Raw genomic sequence first — 25825 nt, forward strand, 5'->3', positions numbered from 1 at the left:
TTCGGTTAATTTATGATGAGATTTCAATGCAAGTGACCGCGGCACGCCAGCGCACGATCATGTCATGATTATGTTGTCTGCTATATTTGATTCTTATTTATTATTGGTTGATAAAAAATTATTAAAATTAAGATACAATTTATACAAAACGAATTTCACTTTAAAGAAAGGCCTTTTACAAAATGAAACTTAATTAAGTGGTCAATGTCTGACTCCCGATGCATCCCATCTTACTCGTGCTGTTCAGTTTTCATTATCAACGTAAAAAAATAACATTATAATATTTTAACAAATATAAACTAATGCGCTTATTTAATGAACTCGGGGCAAAATGCATCGTCGCAGCAGTGAGTGGGTGGTTGTTTCGGCGATGCCACATTAGGTTAGAGGTGTTTCCATCTCTCGCGGTCACCTTTTTTATTGCAACATTTACAAATTGCCTCGTCAGTATTTACCGCCTCTCCCTTCTCTCTCTCTCTCTTTCTCCTCCACACTGTCACTTGATGACAACTACATAAGCATTTTTAGGCATTGAATAAAATATATTATATATTATATATAAGTGCCGGTAATGACGGTATTGAAACTGATACCGTTGCTATTTTAAGACCCCGCGGTATACGATATTACCGTAATACCGCCCAACCCTAGCTCAGCCATAGTTACCCAAAGAATATCTGCAGTGTCATCAAAAGTTTCTGCCACTCCGGGTATAAGTGGCACGGGTATTTATTTATTTTTATTTCATACAGAGAACATAAAAGGTGTCACCTGAAAATGTGTTTCCCTTGTGACAATAATACGAGGAACTCTTTTCTCATGTGTATTTTGGTGACATTGAACATATTGTTAATACATTTTGTATACTGTTTACAAAGTTGTACATCATAAACCTGTCATCTCTGATGTTTTGCAATCTTTATAAATAATAATAAGACAATAATATGAGGCATTGAGTTTGGACGTCAACACAGACAGATAAGGCAATTTGTATGGACAAAATTCAACTGAATATATTCAGACATAATATAAAACCTAGGAACAGGTGCAAGATTAATTCAATCAATTCACAGAAATATTACTGGAGTGTGAGAACCATGTTATTATGCTGCAGTGTAGCAAGACATTTAAATGTTGCGCCAATGCTTTGGCCTTTTTCGCTTTCTGTACATCCAGCTGAGGTTTGTTGTAACTGCTTCGCATGCGTTGTCAGGGGGAACAGGAATTCCGGTAGGGAACAGAATCGACAGCTTCACCGGCTACAATGTTCTTCCGCAAAACGCATTATTCTGTTAATAAACGCATGTTTATTAATCGCTAGAGCGCCAAACGATCAGATTACATTAGCTAATTTTATTCACTATCCCTTGGCTGACCAAAAAATGGGGTTTCAACGAGGTCCCAGACACCAGTCATTTTGTTATAGCCTATATTAATTATTTTTTCCCTACACACCAGTGTGAATACTGATATTTTTATTGCATTTCTTGGGCCAATTAATAGGCTACTCCAAGGCTTACGTTTTTAAATTACAAATGGCCTACTTATGTTTTTGTTATAGTATTTTCATGCTATTATTTGTGCATAAACATAATCTGGTTATAGTAATAAACATACTGTTTTTTAAAAACAAAACATTTTGTCATCTTTGCTGCAAGCTTACAAGAGCAACAATATCATTAAATATCACCAATATCACAAGTAATAATACTTTAAAATCAATCCTAAATGTAACTGGGAGCCAGTGTAAAGACCTGAGGACTGGTGTGATATGTTCATATTTTCTGGTTCTGCTCAGAATCCTGGCGGCAGCGTTCTGTATGAGCTGCAACTGTCTTATGGTCTTTTTGGAAAGGCCAGTGAGAAGTCCATTACAATAATCCACCCTGCTGGTGTTGAAAGCATGAACAAGTCTTGTCTGGAAACAAAGCATCTAATTCTTGCCCTATTTTTGAGATGATAGTATGCTGATTTAGTTATTGCTTTGACATGACTACTGAAAGTAAGGTCTGACTCCAGAATCACACCCAAATTACTGACTTGATTTTTAGATTTTAGATTTTTAGTTTGACCCCTAAGCGTCAAGGTATGCGTTTACCTTGAGAACTTCATCTTTGTTTCCAAACGCAATTATTTCAGTTTTGTCTTTGTTTAACTGAAGAAAGTTTTGTCACATCCAACTGTTGACTTCATCAATGCATTGGCACAGGGAGTCAATAGGGAAGTAATCGTTAGGCGATAGGGCCAAGTAGATCTGTGTGTCATCTGCATAGCTGTGGTAAGCAATTTGGTTCTTTTTCATTATTTGGCTCATTAGGAGCATGTACAGGTTGAACAGGAGTGGCACAAGAATTGAGCCTTGAGGAACTCCACATGTAATGAATGTCCATTTAGACTTATGGTCACTATATCACACAATAACCTCTCCCTCCTAAGTATGACCTGAACCATTTTAGGAATATCCCAGAAAGCCCAACCCAGTTTTCCAGCCTGACAAGAAGTATGTTATGGAGTATGCGCAGGTTGATGTTTTAAGGTGCTGTACTGTTTCCCCCCCCAAAATCTTACCATTAATTTCTTCGAAATCAGACATAGTAACTTTCTGAGGATGTGGTCTGATCTGTCTTATTCAGTGCCACACGAGGATATGCTGATCGCTTTTCTGATTTTATTGATTTTCTCTGAGAAAAAGGAAGCAAACTCACTGCATTTGCTGTCTGAGAGCATTTCACTGGGGATCTGGCTTGGGGGGTTTGTTAGACTCTCTACTGTAGCAAAAAGAGTGTGTGTTATTTTTGTTTCTGGTTATAATATTTGAGAAGAAAGTCTGTCTATCTTTTCCTAGTTTGTTAGACTCTCTACTGTAGCAAAAAGAGTGCGTGTTATTTTTGTTTCTGTTTATAATATTTGACAAGAAAGTCTGTCCATCTTTTCCTAGTTCCACATTGAAAGGCTGTCTTTATAGATGTTATAATGGTATACAAGTTTTGTCTTCCGCCACATGCGCTCCGCTTTACTGCTGTTGAGTTTCTCCAAGGTGCTTTTTGTCTGCCACTCTTCTTCCTGAGTTTCACAGGAGCAATATCCTCAATTACACTGTACTTTTGAGTTAAAGGACTCAAGGAGAGAATCAACAGAGTCCGCAGATATGCTTGGTGTTAAAGATATGGCCTTCATAAATAGCACACCAGTGTTCTCATTTAAGCATCTCTTCTTGACAGACACAGACCTAGCTTCAATAGTTGGAGAGATCAATTTATCAATGAAAATACAGAAATTATCAGACAGTGCTACGTCCTTAATAACAATCAATGAAATGTTTAGATCCTTAATAACAATCAATGAAATGTTTAGACCCTAACTCATAAGTAAATCAGTGTGTCCACGATTGGATGTGAGTCCATGTACATGTTGAGTCAGATCAAAAGTATTTAAAACAGTTATGATTTATTTTGCCATATTGGTTTCTGCATTATCTATGTGAATATTAAAATCCCCAGCAATAGCAAAACTGTCAAACTCTGAGGAAATTGTTGATAACAGTTCTGTGAAGTCCTCAGCAAAGGCTGGAGAGTATTGAGGAGGCTTGTAAATAATGATAAGTAAAATGCGGAGCACCTTTTGACACAATGCCAAGATATTGAAAAGACGGGTAATTCCCAAATTATACTTGCTTACATTGATAGACATCTTTAAATAGAGCAGCTACACCCCCACCTCTCTTACCCGCTATGCAGACACTCATAAAAGTAAAGTTAGGGGCTGTTTCATTGTGGACTGTTGCACTGCAATTGTCTTCTAGCCAAGTTTCATTTAGAAGCATAAAATCTAGGTTGTTTGTGGTTAAGTCATTTACTAGAAGTGATTAATATTTAAGTGATCGGATGTTTAAAAGTGATAACTTGCCAGTATACATTTTTTCTCCCACAGCAGTCTTAGTTTGATGTAACTGGCAGCAGATTAGATAGGTTTGCCGTACAGCTTGAGAAGACCTTAGACTTTCTATCATGTATTATAACAGAAATAGAGAAATATACAGGAACTGGGTTCCCGCTTGTTCTGTAAACATTTGAGAAAGTTACTGTTATCATAGCGGGTACCCGACACATATCACTGAGAGCTGGTATCAGTTATTTTTGGATCACAGAGCAGATGGAGGAGGGTGTGGGCCCTGGCGTTGTGGCAGAGGCTGATAATAATACATATATTAATAATAATATATGTAACACCTTGGAAATTGAGGTTGGGTTAAAGTTAAATATGAAAGAAGAATAAATCTGTGTCTGATCACTGTCTGGATTTCAGAGCTAAGCAGCAGAACTTGGAGGAGAGGCAGGCCGATGTGGAATATGAGCTTAGATGTTTACTTAACAAGCCAGGTATGAAACAACACAAAAACAGTGAGAATTTACTGATTGACCTTTTCTTGTGAGCAATTCCTCCTCCTTTCTCCTATTAACTGCATTCTTTATTCTATCCCTACTTTATCTCTCTACCATCTGCTTATGTCTCTGATAGAGAAAGAATGGACGGCAGAAGACAAAGACAGGGAAAAGCAATTGATGGCAGAACTTGTCACTATAATTGAGCAGAGGAACCAGATTGTTAACAACATAGATATGGACAGACAGAGGTAATTGGTCAATGAACATGCACTCTGACTCAGAACCTAAGCTTAAGTATCTGTGCTGTTTGTTTCTTAGCTGTTTCTTCATATCAAAGAAATATATTTGTATCAAGTTTGCATGCTGTTTTTGAGGAGTTTGTAATTTCTTATTTAGGGAGGAGGAGGAAGACAAACTAGTAGCTGCTATGCTGAAGAAAAAAGGTCAGTGTTATTTCACTTTTCTCTGACTTTACACCACATCTTGCATTGATTCTTCTATTTCTTTTTTTTTTTTTGGTCAGATTTTCATGGACACGGTGAGCAGAAGAAGAAAGCAGGGAAATTTAAGCCCATGAAGGTTTTGAAGAGACTGAGCACCAAGAATGAAGGAGTAAAGGACAACAGTCCCCGAAAAGAGAACAGTTGAAGAATGAACTGACTGAGGGAGAGAGAGAGAGAGGGAGAAAAAAAAAGTATTTAAAATATTTACTTGTGTCTAATTATTGCTTTTGATTACATTGCTATAAAACAGAGTCAATTACGTTAAATTTAAGGTAGTAGCAGCTGAACTGATATACTACACCAGGGATCACCAACCCTGCTCCTGGAGAGCGACTGTCATGCAGACTTCAGTTCCAACCCTGTTCCAACACACATGCATGTAATTATCAAGTAACCCTGAACAGCTTGATTAGCTGGTCCAGGTGTGTATGATTGGGGTTGGAGCTAAAATCTGCAGGACAGTAGCTCTCCAGGAGCAGGGTTGGTGACCCCTGTACTACACGATATACGATACTGCGGTATATAGGAGTGAAAACTGAACAGTCTTGATCAAAGTTCTTATGACTATCTCTTGAAAGGCTCAGCCACTATATAATCTTACTATAATCTGTACAATTTGAAGTTACAGAAAGCTGATACTGATTGTGATTGACATGTGATTGAAATGATATTGAGTCCAAAATAACCCTCAGAAAGTTTCACATATATCCTTCTTTAAACTCATTTTAACAGTCAGAGGAAGCTCAACAGTTTTTAATCCTAATTTAATCTGATTTTATACATTTATATTTTGCATAGATGTACTGCTATTTCTCTATTTGTAGTTTGACATTTGTAGAAACTTTTCAGGCCCCATCCAGCCCTTTCATAAGTAATTATAGAAGTCTTGCTGAGATGAAAGCAGAAATTATTAAGCTTGCAGTTTATATTAGTGCTGGGGAAAATTATATTATGTTGAGATTATTTATATGGGATTCAGAATGAGGATTATAGATGCATATCATATTTTTATCTGCCTGTGTCCGGTTGCACCAGCTGTGCTTAATTAAAAAAAGCCTAGTTGTAAATAGGCACTAAATTTGCACAGTATTAAATCACAGTATTTGAGCATTGCACCATAAAATGTAACTACATATGTTTGTAATCTTTAGTACACTAAAATTTACAAAAGCCTCCGAATAGGTGTAACGATTGGAAGAAAATAGCTGATTGATTGAATTGCATCAATGAACTCGTGCTTTATCTGACAGAATTCAATCCTTGTTGACGTTTACATTTGTTCAATTTTTTAAGAAAGTGAACATTGTGAAAAAATTACTTGGAGCTCTACAACATGAACCTGATCTAAAAAGTGCACCTCTGTGTGTATCGCTCTGTGCCGAAATGTAATTTGTTTGTGTTTAGTTTTTTTGCATTTGTATTTATGTATTGCTTCTCATTAATTTGTTATTTGTATTTACAATGTTATTTATAATATTATTTACGTAAAAAATGCCTGTTATTTTGTGATTTAACATTGTATTTAAATGGAAACATTACCATTAGTTAATTGAGGCGATACTTGAGTTAGAATCAACTTAAATATGATAAACTGAAATTCACTATTGGAACATTGAAGGTAATTTTCATATAATGGGACGATGCATTACTTTATGACTAGCTTACAACTTACTGTCTCCTGCTTTTAGAACAAAATTACAAAAAGTACAGAATTAGTTAAAAACTAACTAGTAGTTACTGTGCAATTTATGTTTAAGGAATTTAAATAAGAACTTACGAACAGCTGGTGCAACCCTTCCCTGGACAATATTTTTTATATACATATTCATTTTAAAAGTATGATCGAATCTCAGTCTGGGATTCATAGACTGATTGGCTAAAAAGGTATTTTGTGGGACAGCCTTTAAATTTAATCTCAGCCTACATTTGTCATGGCATTGTTTTGACAGCCTTATGCAACATAAGATTTATTTCCATCAAGAGATGCATTAATGTTTGGCTGAGATTGTGTATTGACAGTCAAAACACTCTCTACTCCAGCACACCCAAAGACTTTCGATGAGGTTATGGTCAGATGGCCAAATGATTTGTGAAAATAATTCCTCAAGCTTCCTGAACCACTCTTTCACAGTTTGAGCCCAATAATTCTTGCAATTGTCATCCTGGAATATGGCCATGGGGCGATGGGATCTTCTCTTAAGAAATTAAAAGATACATTGTATTAGTTGGAGATAAAATAATTGTTACCAAACATATAACATGCCAGAAATTTATTGATCACTGCAATAATGATCCAATTCTAGATGTTTTGGTCAACCAGTGTATTTAATATGATTAATATTTAACAGATTAATATTGAAAAAATCATGTTGAAAAGATTGTTCAAAGATATTGTTACAACACTCAATGTTTATGGTATTAGCTGACAGAATATTAGTTCATAGCAGAAATTCAGAAGCAGATTTTTTAACATACTTAACATACTTTAACATACTGTACCTACCTACAGTGTTACAAAATCAAACTTGTAAATGTATCTAATAACCCTCTGAAATGTCATTAAGCTTGTTACAGTTACCACACAAATCTGCACCTAGAATCATCGGTGACAGATAAACATTAAAATGAGAGATAACATTAAAATAAGTCTAAACTATTTAAATTTAAACAAAAAAGACTGTAACTCACACAAACGGTAACTGTAGGCATATGTTATACAATAATAGATGTTCCTCACTCTTTAAAGCAACATGCAATATTAAGCTTTAGTTAAATAATTTCAAAATGTTCACTGTAGAATGTCGCATGTTGTGTGTTGGGCCTTAATCTCTGTAAACCCAAGCAGGAGTGTATTTCTGAAAGAGTGCCTTTAATCTGTTTAATTTATGTATATGTCCTCTCATTCTCATCCTTGTATTTATCATATTTTAGTATTGTAATTGTATGGTCAAAGTGGTTGTGTGTGCCTGTAAATATGTGTGCCTGATCAACCCCAAGGGCTTTTCGTTGTCTCTGAAACAGTCAGTGCTTTTAGGATGGAGGGCATCAAAAATAAAATGACTTGTCTAACACGGCCTTATATTATCACCTTCTCTTTCTCCATCCCTCTCTTTGCTTTGTAGTTCCTCTTTTCCATTTAAATTGAGGGTCCTTAGTTCTTCACTGTGTTTCCTGTCAATCTCTTCAAGTGCACAGATTTTCTGTCAGAAAAATATCATACAATTAACACTGGAGAGTTTAGAACAAAATAGCTTTAGTTTAGCTAAGAAACAGCTAATAACAAACAAAAATATAAATATACATAAAAAATGTGATTAAAAAACAGGACATTTCCCTATGGTGCTATAAAACATTCATAAATAACTTCCTAATTTCTCAGGTTATTAGGCTGAAACTGTGGGTCTAGTCACATTTAAAAACTGATGATGGCTGGTGACATTGCATGAGAGTATTGGCTGTTATGAGTTTGTATTCTCACCTGAGAGATCTCTATGTTGATGAGGTGCTGGTATTGGTCACCTTTTCCCAATGCCATCATCTCCTCTAAAAACTGCCTTCTGTCCTCAATCTCATCCAGAACTTTTGGTAAGAAATTACATTTAATTATAGTTTTCATGTTGATGTGTATACTACTGAGCTCCTTATCAAGGTCATTAAAGTGTCTCTGTAAACATGACTCTCCCTGTCTCCCTCTAAATTATGATTAATAAACTGAAATAAAAAGTACATAAATAGAACTTCTAATACAATTTTTTTTTTAAATAATTCAATATACAATCAGTATCATTGAAATAAGATCACTCAGACGAGAAATGAACAGCAACTGCATGTCTCACCCTCTTGGAATCTGTCTATCTGTTGCCCTCTTCTTTCTGTGGAGTCTCTTTGGGAGTGAGTTGGCCCAGCATCCTTTTTACCAGTAGAAAGAACATTTTGTAGCCTTATCTTCTCTTTCTCCAGATCCCCTAGAAAGAGAGAAGAATCAGCAGAGAAGGATGGAAAGATCTTTGTTGTTACACTTGTAAAGACTTCTGCAACAAACACAGGTTCAATTAATTAATGTAGGCTGAAATATGTACTATATACAGATATTAAACTACACTTGATAGCTCACACTGATGATGAGCATGGATGCTGTATTATAAACCAAAAAACTTTTTTGTACTATGTACTGTAATATTGTCAAAAACATCATACAGCTCAGATTGTAATGTGTCATTGAAAGCTCTAATGGAGTAGAATCAAGTACAAGCATAATTTTTGGGTTTTTTTTACTAAACTTGAGGAAGTTTTTGTATGTGAAGCCTCGCAAGACTCATATGTAAATAATATACAGATGCAGCATTTATGTCACGTTTTCACTCTTAACTTCATGAAACATGCTCCGATCGTGGAAAATGGCACATCATTATTTACAGAAGATATTCACAATTTAAAAGAACTCATAATAATAAAAGATAGTTATAGAAAGTTATAGCATAAAAGCCCACAGGCACACATGTAGCTAAGTAAAATCAAACTTAGCTTTCACTTGGCATTTACGCTTGTAATTTTAAGAAACATGCACCGTAATATATAGTATGGATAATAATAAATAATAGTATGGATGTTCCCGATTGAAATGAGTCCAAAATCAACATAATACATTGTGTTGATCACGAGATACAATGGAGGAACAACAATTTAAAAAATGCCTTCAGGGTGTCAAGGGCTAAACAAAAAGGATACCTTGGTCTTTGAGCCCACTTAAGTTTTCTATCAAACAAAATTTACCTTTTGACTCTCCTTGCTATCGTTTTGGAGTTATGAATTTTTACTTTTTATTTTAAAAAGTTTGTCATTCAGAAAAAACTAAAAATGCCTTCAGGGCTTAAAGGGTTAATTATCTTGGGCTAAGTTTCTCTCACATAAATGCTGTGGCTTTATGTAAGCCTGATGAAGGTGAATGAACGAATAGATTTTTTTCCCTTCTGCCCCACTTTACCAGAAGCATACTGGTAAAGTAGTACACTATATCAAGTTGTTTAAAGAGGAGTTATGATTTCTGTATTAACTTATATTGAAATAATAAGTGACAGTGAAGTTCAGATCAATGCAAATGCGTTTACATGAGTAGTGTAGTAGAGCACAGGGCTGCATACATGCATTTGAGAATCTAATGCAATTTAATTAATCTAATCCTTCTGTCAATCCTAAAGACGAAGGGCATCTCGGGAACCGCACTCCAATGGTTCAAATCTTACCACTCAGGTAGGTCCTTTAGGGTGTTGTGGAGGGGTGAGGTGTCTAAGACCCAACATCTAGCTACTGGGGTGCCTCAGGGCTCAGTGCTTGGACCACTTCTCTTCATCATCTACATGGCATCACTAGGATCTGTGATCCAGAAACATGGCTTTTCCTATCACTGCTACGCTGATGACACACAACTCTACCTCTCATTCCAGCCTGATGATCTGATGGTAGCTGCTCGCATCTTAGCCTGCCTGACAGACATTTCTGGCTGGATGAAGGACCACCACCTTCAACTAAACCTTGCGAAGACAGAGCTGCTTGTGGTCCCGTCCAACCCAACACTACACCACAACTTCTCCATTCAGCTAGGTTCGTCATCCATAACTCCATCAAGGTCAGCCAGGAACCTTTGAGTCGTGATTGATGGTCAATTGAACTTTACAGACCACATTGCTAGAACTGCCCAGTCCTGCATACTTGCCTTGTACAACATTAGGAGGATCAGGCCCTTCCTATCAGAGCATGCTACACAACTCCTTGTCCAAACACTTGTTCTATCCAGACAAGACTATTGTAATGCTCTCCTGACAGGTCTTCCAGCTTGCACTATCAAACCTCTGCAACTGATCCAAAATGCTGCAGCTAGAGTGGCCTTTAACGAGCTGAAGAGGGCACACGTCACTACTCCCCTCACAAAACTGCACTGGTTGCCATTTGCCGCTCGCATCAAATTCAAGTCACTGACTTTTGCCTACAGAACAACCACTGGCTCTGCTCTGCTCTATGATCTGCCTAACTCAACCAGAGCTGCTGAGTCCGTGGCCATTTTCAAGAAACGGCTGAAGACACATCTTTTTCGGCAACACCTAATCCATTAGTACTAACACTTTATCTTCTATTCTATATTATCGTAAAAAAAAATTTACATGTACTAAGTTAGATTAAACCTTGGAGGGGTCATAGCCCTTGCATATTGTTGTCCTATTGTTAGTTTCACTGCTTCTATTGTTCTCATTTGTAAGTCTCTTTGGATAAAAGTGTCTGCTAATTGTATAAATGTAATGGGAAAAAATAGCAGCGAGGATGAGTAAGAATTTGGTGATAAAGAATATAGTATAGGGAAATATAATTTTTTTTGCACTTACATGTTGCACTAGGCTGAAACTTTTCTCGTCTGTAATTATCTCCAGCACTACATCTTTCTGCACTACGCCTCAGCTGGTGACCCATCAGTGAGGTCACTCTGGAAACACTGGGCTCTGACTGCACTTTTTTCTGCTCAACTGTAAACATTAGTGGAAGAGCACCCCCATCTGATCAAACAAACACAAAAAGATTGTTAATGGGCATACAATTGCCAGGACAATTGTAATAGGATATTATAACATATGTCACCTGAACTCACTTTTCAGCTGATTATTGATTTGTGTCTGTTGAAAGTCAGTTAGACCAGACTTTTGCATCATTACTATAACAAAACAAAACAAACCCACAGATGAGAACAAGATATGCATGATTGTTGGAACATGCTCACACATACACAAATATATGGTTTACGGGGACTCTCTATAGGCTTAATGGTTTTTATACTGTACTAACTGAATATTCTATCCCCTTACACTAAACCTACCCATCACAGAAAACTGTCTGCCTTTTTACATGTAAAAAAACAAAACAAAAAATTACTTCTATGTAATTTATAAGCTTGTTTCCTCATGACGAGTCCCCGAGCATTCAGGTTGAAGTCCCCACCGGCATAGAAAAACATGTACACAGTACACTCACACACACACTCACACACACACACACACATACACATACATACATTGTATTAACTGCCGTGTCTCTTTTCTGTAGTTAGTGACTCTGGACTCCGTATATTTTGATCCGCTGGCCATCATTCCTGCAAAACAAACACACTTTACTTTTTTGTCATAAATCAAGAAAGCTGAACTATTTTGTTCGTCAAATGTTTAAGGTTACTCACGTTACAAACGCAAAAGCAGCAAAGTGGTTCCTATGGGAACACACGCAAAACATATAAAAACACCAGTCTAACAAAGAAAGCTGAACAAACACTTTATGTTTTAGGGTGTTTAGAGTTGCTTTCGAGATGATAAATCCACAAGATTTAGATCTGATTCAATGTTTAACAAAGCTCCCTATTAACGTTATCCGTCAGGTGGTTTCGATCCTGAGTTGTTTACAATGTGTGACGTTTCAGGCGAAGATCCAATCGCCTAACGGTGCTGTATGGAACGCAAACGGGGCCAATAGTCTTTAAACGAAACGCGTGAAATTTGACCGCGTGAACACTCACTGTTTGTCCGCGTTAATGCCTGGCTCACATTACAGGAGTTTTAGGCCGATTTACGCCCGATTTACCCCTCCCGAGAATCGGAGAAAATGGCGTTTCTCAATATGCGTTCTTGTCTGTACTTGTGTTCTTGTGGACTTGTGAAACGTCATCAGTCGCTGCCCAAGTACTGTCTCAATACACAAGTTTGCATTTTGGCAAGAACGGTTAAAAATCCCGGAAGTGTTCTTGACACGCCCATTTTACCGAGGATGCATCGGTTCGTGATTTTTTTTCCCAAACCACTTCAGCGGAAATCCCGCCCTGCAGCCGATTCTAAAGTTTTCATTGGTCATGTCAATCACTGTACTGATTGCCTACACCAAACACTGATCCCTAAACCTACCCGTCACTGTAACCTAAACCAATGAAATCGGCTGCAGGGCGGGATTTCCGCTGAAGTGGTTTGGGAAAAAAAATCACGCTGCATCGGTTGGTAACTTGTGGCTGCGTTCCAAACCGCATACTCAATGAGTAGGTACTTAATTTCAATGAGTACTTACTTAACGAGCGCTAAAAGAGTAGGTACTTTATAGCCAAATCTCGTTGAGTATGAATGCGATCAGGACATCATCCGCCGTGTTGACGTTATCATGTGACCTACGACATGTTATCACAAACGCAACAACTTAAAAGATGAACGACACGTTTAATTCATCTATCTGTAAATATCTTGATATTGATGAAACTTGCTCATTTTGTGGTATTGTTGAAGAAACAGCTGCCAATTTATTTTGTGAATACATTTAGGGTTGATTTAAGTTGTTATATTTTAAACCCTTCTAATGTGACCCACAGTTCCTTATAACGATTTTTTAAGAAACCCCAAAATCGTTATCTCTTGAATATGTTGTTAATTTCTTTATTTTATACCCAAAAAGTTTCTCCTTCAAGTTTTCCTCTTTTCTTGATGAATTTACCTCTCGTTTCATCCCTCAGACAATAACAAAAAACTATTTTTTAATGTATTATGAAGAACTATTTATATTTAAAGATATTTAGCCTTGTTATTGTTCTTTTTCCTGTGTATAAATATCATATTATGATGTACACAAACCAATGATCTTTATGTTTTCTGTTTTGTCATTATGATTGTTCATTGTTAGATACAACTATATCTTTCCATGATCTTTATGTAATAAGTTTATAAGTTTAAATTATATGAGCGACAGGTGCACTAACACTTCATAACATCAGTAACTCGACAGCACAACCTAGAACAGTTTTCCTCTGCGTTTACTGTCTGCAGTGCACAAGGAGACGGGCCGCTGCTCGAAGATCTCCTTTGGAGAAACTGTTGACTTTATACTCGAAAAATGCAAGTATCGCTCATAAAAAATTAATATTACCTCAGAATGAATTGCATTGTTAGCCCACCCCAAAACTTAAACAAAATAATATTAAATGCTGACCAATACTTAATTATATTACCTTTTTTTATATACTAAAAATGATATAATTTAATAAAACAAGCAAAATGTAATTTGTTTTGTCATATGAGTTATGCACGAATACACGTGAACATCTCAATTGTCAGTCAAGCAATGAATTAATGCATACATTAAATAATTATATTTTATATTCTGACAACAATAAGAAACATGAATAAATGAGTAAAAGAACAAATAAAAGTAACCATCACACAATAAACAAATGCATGCACATGAAACAAATCTTTATTCAAATTACAAGCATGTATTTGGGCGCTGAAGCCCACATCCTACTGCCATCTCAACACAGCGGTTCCCATTCTGCGGCTTTATTCTGATGAATTCACCAGAGGTGACCGTGCCTTCGTGCCGGAGCTTGTTGCTGCGCTGCGCTTCACAGTCTGAGGCGATAAGGGCAGATGGAGAGATCTTATGACAGTCTCATCCATGGCACCGTTTCCAGGATTCAGCTCTGGGCTCCTCATCCTCAGTGCTCACACCAGTCTGAATAAAAACATGTTTAGTTACTTTATAGATTTGTTTATTTACCTTATTTACAGCACATTAGTCTAATGTCAACAGTGTTGACAACAGTGAATTAACGTTATCCTATCCGATGATAATGCCACCAGTGTTGGGGGTAACTTATTACAAGTAACTTGAGTTACGTAATCAGATTACTTTTTCAAGTAACTAGTAAAGTAACGCATTACTTTTTCAATTTACAATAAAATATCTGAGTTACTTTTTCAAATAAGTAACGCTAGTTACTTTTTCACATTTATTGACTGACAGCTCTCCTGTCCCCATGTTGAGAGAAATAAAGTGAGGTGTTGTGTGCGTTTGCATTGAACATGCATTTACTCATCTCACTTGCACAAAAACATTCAGTATTCCTCAAAATGAATAAAAACAGCCAAGTGCAATCTCAGAATTTTGTGCAAAAGTTTTATAATTAACTATGTTAAATTACACAAATATACTTTGTGTATTTAATCTCACTTTATTAACCAATGTCTTTGCTGCTGACCTACAATGATCTAATTCAACCATACTAATAAGCAAAAATGACTTTAGATTAGGTTTAGAAATAAGAGTGTTGAACTTCCTTCTCCTGTATCCTATTGTTATTTAATCAAGAACAGCAGCAGCTGAAAGGTTTGTTTGAGCGGCGCCCTCTACTGTACAGTAGTAAATATGCATTTCCTTCAGCTTTAGGCTTATTCATTTAACTTTTGATGTAAAAGGGCCTTAACAATTGGCAAAAATAGATTGTTTTAGCTGTTATTAAAAAACAAACAAACAAGCCCATGCGTGAGAGGTGAGAAAAAGTAACGCAAAAGTAATGTAATGCATTACTTTCCATAAAAAGTAACTAAGTAACGTACTTAGTTACTTTTTTGGGGAGTAACGCAATATTGTAATGCATTACTTTTAAAAGTAACTTTTCCCAACACTGAATGCCACACATACATCACTCAGATGTCTTTTTCATGTTGTGATGTGCTCATCTGCAATATGTCAATACTTACAATATTTTCCTTTCAGATGTAAATAGACATTTTAAATAAGCGTGTTTAAGATGTATATGGTTATGTAAATCCACTTTATAGACGTTACGTGTGCTTAGAGCTCCCCTGTTAGCTATACAAAACATGTTTTTACAGCAAAATCACAACTATACTATACTGTCTAACTACTTTACACCTTCAACAGTTAAAACGTCTACTCTATTGTAGTTTAACACATAAGGAACCGACGTGTTTACTCACATTTGAAAACCCCCGGCGTCGCTGATCTCCGTGATGTTTGATAATGACGTATGCTCTCGCGTGGCCTCCTGGGATAGAAGAGTATCCATCGGTTGAGCACTCAAAAATCGGGTCGGAAGCAGTAAGCCATCCGGGAACTTCTCCCCTACTCTTTTATGAATACTGATGTTTCGAACGTACTGCTTCCTTCACGTACTGTTTTCGCCTACTATATAGTAGGAAAGTAGGCACATTCGAACGCACTTAAGTCCAAATCTCGCGATAATTGGTACGTCACCCAGGTAATTCTCGCCTACTCTTTTGGGTTAATACATAGGCTGCGTCCGAAATCGCGTACTTCCCTACTATATAGTATGCGAAAAACAGTACGCGAGCAGAGTAGTATGTCCGAAATCATAGAATTCGAAAAACAGTAGGCGAAAAGTACCCGGATGACGTACTACTTCCGGCGAGATTCTGAAGTGCGCATACGATGGACACTTTACTATCCCATGATGCCACGGGAGCGGAGTTGTCGTCGTTATATTTGAAAAATGGCGGAAACCGGAGACGCGGCTGTTTTCAAGTGTAAGTACTTCAGAACACATTTTTCTTTCTTTGTGGTTAAATTGTATCTTTTAACATCATATAAGTAAACGATTGACTTGTTAAAAGTTTAAATAATGTAAATAGAGGGTGTCCTTTTCCAGACAATTCAGAAAAAGTATAGTTTTATCATCATTACGGAATAGACCAAGCTAATGTTTATTCAGCTAGCTAACACTGTTTTCTTTAAACAAATATGTTCGTTGTTTAGCAGTTTAATGAGATAGTTACAAAACGTCAGTAAATTGAAACGATTTTATTTCTCCTTTACCAGTGTTGATATTATGAAAATATTTGTTGGCTACATAGCAAGCTACTGTTATCAAGTGTACCTCAACTTGTCAATGTAACATTAATAGATTGACCATAGTTTATCACATGTTAAATTCTGTGTTGATTTTGCAGGGGCTGATGAACACACCCGTGTTCTAATTGAGTGGAGAGTGGCTAATGAAGCCCTCTTCACAGGGAAAAGAAATGCAGCAATCAAAGGTTTTGAGTAAGTATACAAGACAAAAAGAAAAAGGAAAAGGAGGAAAGAAAAGAAAGAGAGCGACGAGAGCCTGAACAGGAGGCCAGAGAAAGAGAAGAAAGAAGAGACAGAGAAGTGAGAGAGAGAGAGAAAGGGAGACAAAAGAGAGAGAGGAAAGATTTCTTCAGCTGTTAGAAATAATTGCTAAAAAATAATATTAATAAAGAAATCAAATGATACACACTCTTCTTTTAATTTTTTTGTTAGTAAGTTCACTGTGTCATGCTGTTTTAGCAAGTTTTAGTTTAGTAGTTAATAATTAAAAAGTGTTTTGTGTGCTTTATTTTTGTGTATTATTTAACTTTTAAATGGATACAGAATAGAAAGCCTAAAACAAAATCGCATAACTTTGGCAAAAAGTAGTATAATAGAGTTTAAAGCACCATCAAAAGGAAACGTATTAAAACATTTTTATTATGGTGTCATCATGAGGAAAGACAATGAACTTCAGCAGCTTCAGTAAGGTAACTTTCATAGGTTTCTAAAAGATCTAAAGGGACTTTGATAATAGCAATCTCATTTGTAGGGCATCACTTTAAAATAATTCAATACATTTCTTTCAATGCATGTGTACAAGATGAGGACTTTATGCTTTGGAGAATATTTAGATTTCCACTTGAAGAAAATAATTTGTAAAACATTAAGCTCAAATATGTGATAATGGCGATGACTGCCTTGCTTATTCTGTGCACAATATCGTGCACAGTAGACTTCGGGATGTCAAAGTAGGGGTGGAACGGTACACAGAAGTCACGGTTCGGTTCATACCTCGGTTCAGACATCACGGTTCGGTACGATTTCGGTACAATGGAGTGAAAAGCAAAACAAAAATGCAGAAGGTATTTTTATAAATGTCTTAAGCCTTGTATTTTTTAATAAGTTTAATTAATAAAGGCATAGAACCAGTTTATTACATGTAGTGCACTGACAATAGTTGTATATAATTCAGTTAGTTTATTAATAGAATTAACAAAAAGACAAAAAGACCTTGCGATATGTTTGGTAATTGTACCTGAATGAATTTAAAATTAATTTGCTATATTTCAGATCAATATATTTGTTTTCCTTAATTTTAATTAACCCTAACTTTATTCTCATCTGAATTATAAATAATTGTTTTCCGTAAAAAATAATACTACTGCGTGTGTGTGTACGATTTTGGTTGGGTGACAGTTGTAGGTTACAGTTTGACAAGAGTTTAGAGTGAGACAAAAGCACAATGTTGTGTTTTATTGCGAGTGTACACAAATATATGTAAACACTTTGTCATTTTGTTCATACAGGACATCATTCAAACTGCAGAGTATGTTTTTATGTTTCCACTGTTCGATCGCGCCCGCGCCTCTCTCTCTCACTCACTCACTCACACACACACACACACACACACACACACACGGTTCGATCGCGCCCGCTGCTCTCCCTCCCTCGCGCGCACACACACACAGTTCGATCGCGCTCGCGCCTCTCTCTCTCTCTCTCACACACACACACACACACACACAGTTCGATCGCGCTCGCGCCTCTCTCTCTCTCTCTCTCTCTCTCTCTCACACACACACACACAGTTCGATCGCGTCCGCGCCTCTCCCTCTCTCGCGCGCGCACACACACACTTCAGCATTGCAATATTGACATGGCAGTCAGTTCATTATGCAGCGTTCAGACCAAACGCGAATTGAGCGAAATTTATCGCTATTTAGAGTTTTATTTGTTTTTATACCGTGTATTCTCCGTGTAAATTCGTGCACCGAACCGTGACGCCCGTACCGATTCGGTTCAATACGAATACATGTACCGTTCCACCCCTATGTCAAAGGCAAGTGAGACTACCCGGTACGATGCTGCATGGGCCAGCCAGTAAAGGAAGACCAGCACCTCGACGTCCTTTTCCCAGCCATGGTTGCAATCTGCTTTCACTGCAGCAATCAAGGACTGGATGGACTGCCGTGAAAGTCGGAGGTTGGGGCGGAGGTCAGCTCCATCTTCAAAATACAGCTGAAGAATTGGCACAACAGCATTTAGGTGGCAGTAGGTTGTAGGGTTTACAATCTGTAAATGTTTATATAGTTTTAATGTAGAATACAATTTGCATCAACTAGACACTTGTTTCCTGTGTCGGCTTTAATTATAAAAATGTATATTTATGTTTATGATCCATTTCTTATGCATGATGTATTTGAATATGTCTGGTATGTATATATATATATATATATATATATATATATATATATATATACATACACAAGCTTGATAATTATAATTCTAGAAGAAAATTTAAGATGGCACATTGAGGCTTTTATATCTAATTAATGAATCAATAGATACACACAGACACACATGCATATGTATCTCTATTGATTCATTCATTTTTATTCATTAATGGTAATATCACAAGCAAATAAATAGCTTTTTCTTTGCCGAAAATCGACACCTGTCATTGTTCATAGGCGTGTGTGTTTTCTGAGGTAAAATGTATTAGGTAAATAAATGATACTTACGTTACTTGAGAAACTCGGCAGAAGCTCTCGATGAAGGCGTGATCTGCGAGCATCTGACCGACGCCTCCTCTGGGTTGTGAGCTCGAACGACGTAAAAACGCCGATGAGAACAGAAAGCAGAACTAAAAACATAGCGCGACGTTGGTGCAGTCAGTGGAATGAATGGGCTCTTTAAATTTTCGCGCTGTTATGCAGCGTATGTCACGTGACAATTATAACATGGCGCATGTAGTACGTCCGGACTCCATTCATACTACCTATTCATACTATATAGAACGTACTTTTTTTAACGGTTGAGAAATATCCCAGCATTCATTTCGGCATTCAAGGAAGGAGCGGGGAGCAGAAAGGCAGAACAACAGTAAGTCGTTTTTCTACAATTTCGTATGCTATTTCATAACTAAATTCACTTCTGAGAACATTTGATGCGAGAAATCTACTGTGTAGATTTTAAATATTGCCATTTTTACGAAAATTTATGGCGAATCGAAAATATGCTCAAACATTTTTGGTTGTGAAGAATCTCCATAAGCGCACGCGGGTGTAGCTAGCGAGCCAACCGGCCAGTCATGCTAAAAACCTGGCTGTTATCATCAATAATTCTTGTTATGTTTGGGTACTGAAGACGGCGCTGTGCGGGGGTGTAGTGCAAAACCAGCAAGAACACCGCCTCAAACTGTCAGCAGCGTTCTGTGTGCTCGTCACCTTGTAAGTTCATTCTTCCAAGAACAACTAGCAAGAGTGTTCTCCCCAAGAACACAAGTCCGTTTTTTGCATTTTTGGTTTTGAGAAACGGCCAATATCTTGTCGAGGACCACGATCGGTTCCGATGTTCGGCGCAGATTATCTGGTAATGTGAGGCGTTCACAGATCGAATCTTGCACCTATCTGCTCTCACACAAATCTGGCTCGCCCCGATCATATCAAACATGTTTGATATTTATCGGGATGAGCAAGATTGTGATTACGTCAGTACTGTCACAAAAGCCAATAAGAAACAAGTAGGGCTGTCGTGGTGAAGGAATGAGGTAATTTTGAGTGACTCATCGGCGTGATATGCGCATAGACTGTAAAAAAGGATATGCGGTATTATCTTTATTTATTATCTTTATTTATTTATTTATTTATTGCTAAATACAAGTGTTACACTGTTGTCAGCAGGCACGAAGACTAGTACATGTTCAGTAATGAAACCGAAACAAAAGAAAGTGGAGTAAACAGAAGATACAGTGTCAAAATAAGGGTCCACATAGTATAACAGAACATAAACCTGACACAAGCTTGTTAGATCATTGTTATATAACAGTTAGTTACGATCCTGTAATCTCACCAAACGAGAGGCTTTCTGCTGATATTTCACCCGTATGGTCATTGCTCGTCTCTGCGTGTTATAGACAGGCTGTCACTCAGTCCAGTTACACAGTTAGGCCACTAGGTGGCGGCAAGAGACTGCCTTTGAGTGTGTCATACATTTCCGTTGAATTAACAAAGAAATTCGGATTTATTCTAGTATATGTAATGAAACAAGCTGTTAATTATTTTAACATTTAATTTTAACTTTGAGCTCCACTATATAAGGCTCAGCTGCCCATTCCGGCGCATGGGCAAGGCAACGCTGAAGCTGACACGTCACCTCATAGAGATGACGCCATTCATTAGAAATATCCTTAAATGTTAAAAGGATGATTTTTTTTTTTAAAGATTTCGCTTTCCTTGGTCACGGCATATTTTTCAAATATGACTTTATCTGAAGGACAGATATTTAGTTTACATCCACTTTTCCGCTTCCGATCTGTTGCGTGAGATCACGTGATCATGGTGGAATCATATCTGGCATGATAATCTTATTAACATTTTGTAGTGTGTGATGCGCCACGATTTTCAAATCTTGTAGTGTGAGCATGTTTAAGATTTGAGGGAAGAAAATCTGCAAAGATTCTCCTTAAGTGTGGGGTGCAACCAGATTTCAAAATCGGTTAGGATTTTAAAACTCCTGTAGTGTGAGCCAGGCATAACGCGGCAAATGTTTACGTGTTTCTTTTGAATGCGTAGACACACTAACCCCTAAAATCCACTGGATCCGTCTACGGCGCGGAACGTCAGCATCGCGGATGCCGGAGCTAATCGCGGCCATTATAGTCAGTGCTCTTAAGTCCACCAGCTGCGGACGCAGCCCGTCTCAGAAGCGTCCCAGAAGAGTCTCTCCGCTCCGCTCCGCAGAGGATAGGTAGCAGGTCTAATTTACATTTAGTCATTTAGCAGACGCTTTTATCCAAAGCGACTTACATATGAGGACTAAAGCAAGCGAGTCATCGTGAAGAGGGAAGAACGACGCAAGAAGTGCTCAAAATACAAAGTTCAGGCATTGCTCAGAGTAGCAAAATCCAGACAAGGGAATATTTAAAAGGGAAGGAAAGATTTAAAAGAGAAGACATTTTTTATTTTTTATTTTTTTATTTTTATGTTAAGTACTCACGGAAGAGATGAGTTTTCAGTTGTCTTTTGAATGCTGTCAGGGATTCTGCATTACGGACGAGGGTGGGGAGATCATTCCACCAGCATGGAACCGTGAATGAGAATGTTCTGGAGAGTGATTTAGTGCCTCGCTGTGATGGCACCACGAGCCGTTGCTCCTTGGCTGATCGTAGGCTTCTGGTAGGGACGTAGACTTGTAGTAGGGAGTGAAAGTAGGACGGAGCTGAGTCTGTGGTAGATCTGTAAGTAGGCGTCAAAGCTTTGAATTTGATGCGAGCAGCGAGTGGTAGCCAATGCAGTGAGATGAACAGAGCAGTGACGTGAGCCCTTTTGGGCTCGTTGAAGACAAGGCGGGCTGCATCATTCTGGATCATTTGTAGAGGTTAAGTAACACATGATGGAAGTCCAGCTAGAAGAGCATTGCGGTAATCAAGCCTAGAAATAACCAGGGCCTGGACGAGAAGTTGTGTTGCATGCTCAGTTAGGAAAGGCCTGATCTTCCTGATGTTATACATTGCAAACCTGCATGATCGAGCTATCTTTGTAATGTGGTCTGTGAAGGTCAGCTGGTCATCAAATATTACTCCAAGATTTCTGACCGACCTTGATGGGGTGATTGAGGATGACTCTAGCTGGATAGTGAAGTCGTGCTGTAGAGACGGCTTTGCAGGGAGGACGAGAAGCTCAGTCTTTGCCAGGTTGAGCTGCATGTGATGTTCCTTCATCCATGCCGAGATGTCCGCCAGACAGCTTGAGATACGTGTAGCTACTGTGGGATCATCTGGTTGAAATGAGAGGTAGAGCTGGGTGTCATCAGCATAGCAATGGTAAGAGAAACCATGTGCCTGTATGATGGGTCCCAATGATGTGGTGTAGATGGAGAAGAGGAGCGGTCCAAGAACTGAACCCTGAGGAACCCCTGTGTTCAGTTGATGTGCTTTGGATACCTCGCCTCTCCATGTAACCCTGAAGGACCTACCTGTGAGATAGGACTCAAACCAGTGGAGAGAAGTTCCTTTGATGCCCAGTGATGAGAGGGTGGACAGAAGGATCTGATGATTCACAGTGTCGAAGGCAGCAGAAAGATCCAGCAGAATGAGAACTGAAGATTTGGAAGCAGCTTTTGCGATCCGCAGGGCTTCTGTGACCGACAGTAGTGCAGTCTCGGTTGAATGGCCTTTCTTAAAGCCAGATTGGTTGACATCTAGATGGTTGGTCAGAGACAGGAAAGATGACACTTGGTTGAAACCAACTCATTCAAGTGTTTTCGCAATGAATGGTAGGAGAGAGACAGATCTGTAATTCTCTAAAAGTGATGTGTCTAATGTTGTTTTTTTTAAGCAGTGGAGTTACCCGAGCCTGCTTGAATGCTGTAGGGAAAATGCCAGTGTGGAGGGATGAGTTGATGATGTGTGTGAGTGCTGGTAGAAGTGTGGGAGAGATGGCTTGTAGAAGGTGTGATGGGATGGGGTCTAGAGGGCAGGTGGAAGGATGACTGGAGAGGAGAAGTTTAGATGCTTCTTCCTCGGTTAGCGGAGAGAAGGTAAAGAGAAGGTTTCTGGTAGTGGGTGAGGATGGTTTGGGTTCCTGTGTGTTTGGAGTTGAGAACTGACTGCTGATAGAGGTTGTTTTGTTGGTGAAGAAGTTAGCAAAGTCATCAGCAGTTAAAGAGGAGGTGGGTGATGGTGGAGGTGGACAGAGGAGAGAGTTAAATGTCTTGAAAAGTGTTCGTGTGTTAGAGGCGCTGTTGATCTTGCTGTGGAAATATGAAGATTTTGTAAGTATGAAGCCGCTTGCTGCGTCAAACATCGTACCGGGCAGGAAGTCAGACACAGAACGGAATAGAGCAGTGGTTCTAAAACTTTTTCAGGAGGAGGCCCCCTTGTGTAGGGTGAATCCTTTTGTGGCCCCCCAAAAGAGAACTCATGACGAAAACATCCTCAAACGTACAATTTTAGTTACAAATTTTAGATTGTACCAGAAACAAATGAATTCGTACAATGCTAGGGCTGAAACGATTCCTCAAGTTACTCGATTACAAAAATTCCTCGAGGCAAAAACTCAGCCTCGAAGCCTCGTTAAATTCCTATGACGCGCACTATACGCGCGGCGCAGGGATTTGATTGTTTCCCACGGACCGTTTATTCACACGGACCTGTTCAGGAAGCATATATTTTGAATTTAGTTTGCGCGATGGCGGAGAATAAATATGTAAATAAACGGCAGAAATTATCTAAAGTGTGGGATTATTACACACTTAATTCACTTAATACACTTAACTCGCTGAAACAAGGTAACGTAGTCTAACTTATGCCTATTGATGTTCAATGATTTTAATCCCATATTGTATTTGTAGCGATGTCGTGATGTGGTTTGACTAGATATGATTTTTAGCTTTGATGACATTTTTAAGTAGTAAACGTAACTATCAGGTTCAATTGCAAGAGAGTATAGCCTAAAAAAATAACCCCTTACACACACACACACACACGCCAGTCAGACCAATTGCAGCAATGCATCACATATGCTTAAACTTTTATGTAGCCACGCAACAATAATTTCAGCATGCATTCACTGTACACAACGCGACGTGATGGAGGAACAAATATTGTATTGCAGTCTTTGCTTTGCACATGGTTTGTATTTCACGTCTGCCAAATAGTTACAAACAACAACAAAAAATGAAAGTCCCCAGCCTGTTGGTTTTTAATAAAGATTCGGAGTACTCATTTTTCAGTTAAAAAGCACGGAACAAAAAGTGCGTCAGCTTTTACTGTGTGTTCAACAACAAGTCACGTTACAGCTCTTCTTCAGCGTTAAACTACCAAAATACACAAATATGCTTAGATGCTTAGAGTGGTTATATTATAACATCTTAAAGGAAAATTCACATATGAGATAGCTTTATAATTTGCATACTGTATAACTTATAGTATATAACTTATAACAGCTTTAACTGAAATAGACACAAGTTTAATATAACTATTCTGTTAATAAAACACACACGAAAAAAAATATCCGATTACTCGATTAATCGATCGATTAAGTGCTAGATTAATCGATTACAAAAAGAATCGATAGCTGCAGCCCTATACAATGCTGGAACAACAGTTCTGTTTGTAGCTTTATGTCTCTGATGTTGAATATATAAAATTAGTTAAATTCTACATTTCATAAAATATAACAATTTTTTATAAAAAAAATTAAGTTAACAATAATATTGTCTGAAAAGTGCAACAAAAGTATTGAATACTGAACAGTAATTTATGATGTTCATAGTAAAAGATGAACACTGAAAAATTAATTTACTGATTGTAAAAAAGTGCATTAAACTTCTTACATTTTAATGTACTGTAATTTAATGTAATGTAATTTAATGTAATGACAGTGGCTCAAGTTTGGTTTGCAATTTGAACAGCAATCTGTTTTTTTAGCAATCTTTTTTTCTGCAAGAAACAAAAAAAATTCTGCTCTACTTAAAGAAATAGTTTTTCAATATAGAAGACATACAATTATACAAGTTTTACAATATAAAAGAAATCATGCAATGCAGACACATCAATTTAGTAACCACTGTTCAAGTACACACAACCTCAGTGGGAAGGGTGAGACTGTCTTTCTTTGCAGAGCTTATCAATTCTGGGTGTTATTGGGGACAGGCAAACTCTCCAGTCATCTTCCACATTAAGCCGTGCCCTGTATTTTGTCTTTATTGCCATCATGGTTGAGAAAGATGCCTCACAAAGGTATGTTGTTGGGAAAGGCAGCAATATTCTCATGGCCTGAAGAGCAACCTCCTTGTACTCCTTTTCAACTGTGGGCCAAAATTCTGCTGGGCCCTGCTGATTAAATCTCATCCTGAGAGTACTATCACTGGACAGTTCCAAAAGTTCATCTTCAGCCTTTCCACTGAGGCCACTGGCCATCACATCACAAGAAAAGGGATCTCGAACCCAGTCATATTTCTCCATGTCAATGTCTGTGAAGTAGCGACTGAAATGTTCATTCAGTGAGGTGAGGTGACTGGTAATGCTGTTGAGCATGAAGTCCACTGCCA

At 37.8% G+C, this 25825-nt stretch overlaps 2 protein-coding genes and 1 long non-coding RNA gene across 5 annotated transcripts in view; 2 read left to right on the forward strand and 1 right to left on the reverse strand.

Annotated features, from left to right (window-relative positions):
• micall1a (MICAL-like 1a) overlaps positions 1 to 7962 on the forward strand; it is a 59255-nt gene extending 51293 nt beyond the window's left edge. For all 3 annotated transcript variants that reach the window (XM_077199057.1, XM_077199059.1, XM_077199058.1), the window contains exons 13-16: positions 4306 to 4379; positions 4519 to 4633; positions 4782 to 4828; positions 4909 to 7962. In XM_077199057.1, the coding sequence (XP_077055172.1) occupies positions 4306 to 4379; positions 4519 to 4633; positions 4782 to 4828; positions 4909 to 5033 (361 nt within the window). In that variant the 3' untranslated portion in view covers positions 5034 to 7962. The remainder of the gene's footprint in view (positions 1 to 4305; positions 4380 to 4518; positions 4634 to 4781; positions 4829 to 4908) is intronic.
• LOC143706822 (uncharacterized) overlaps positions 1 to 25825 on the forward strand; it is a 458129-nt gene that overhangs the window by 201342 nt on the left and 230962 nt on the right. The gene's annotated exons all lie outside the window — the stretch shown is intronic.
• cunh22orf23 (chromosome unknown C22orf23 homolog) lies at positions 7195 to 12742 on the reverse strand. The gene is made up of 7 exons (XM_077199060.1): positions 12108 to 12742; positions 11946 to 12023; positions 11526 to 11588; positions 11266 to 11433; positions 8725 to 8853; positions 8367 to 8467; positions 7195 to 8088 (listed from the first exon to the last, which is right to left on the reverse strand). The coding sequence occupies exons 2-7, from the start codon at positions 12019 to 12021 to the stop codon at positions 7954 to 7956; spliced, it is 672 nt and encodes a 223-aa protein (XP_077055175.1). The 5' UTR covers positions 12022 to 12023; positions 12108 to 12742; the 3' UTR covers positions 7195 to 7953.

The sequence above is a fragment of the Siphateles boraxobius genome, unplaced genomic scaffold (assembly GCF_051911475.1).
Source record: "Siphateles boraxobius isolate OS27281-9 unplaced genomic scaffold, OSU_SipBor_1 41, whole genome shotgun sequence".
In the NCBI taxonomy this organism is placed as follows: domain Eukaryota; kingdom Metazoa; phylum Chordata; class Actinopteri; order Cypriniformes; family Leuciscidae; genus Siphateles; species Siphateles boraxobius.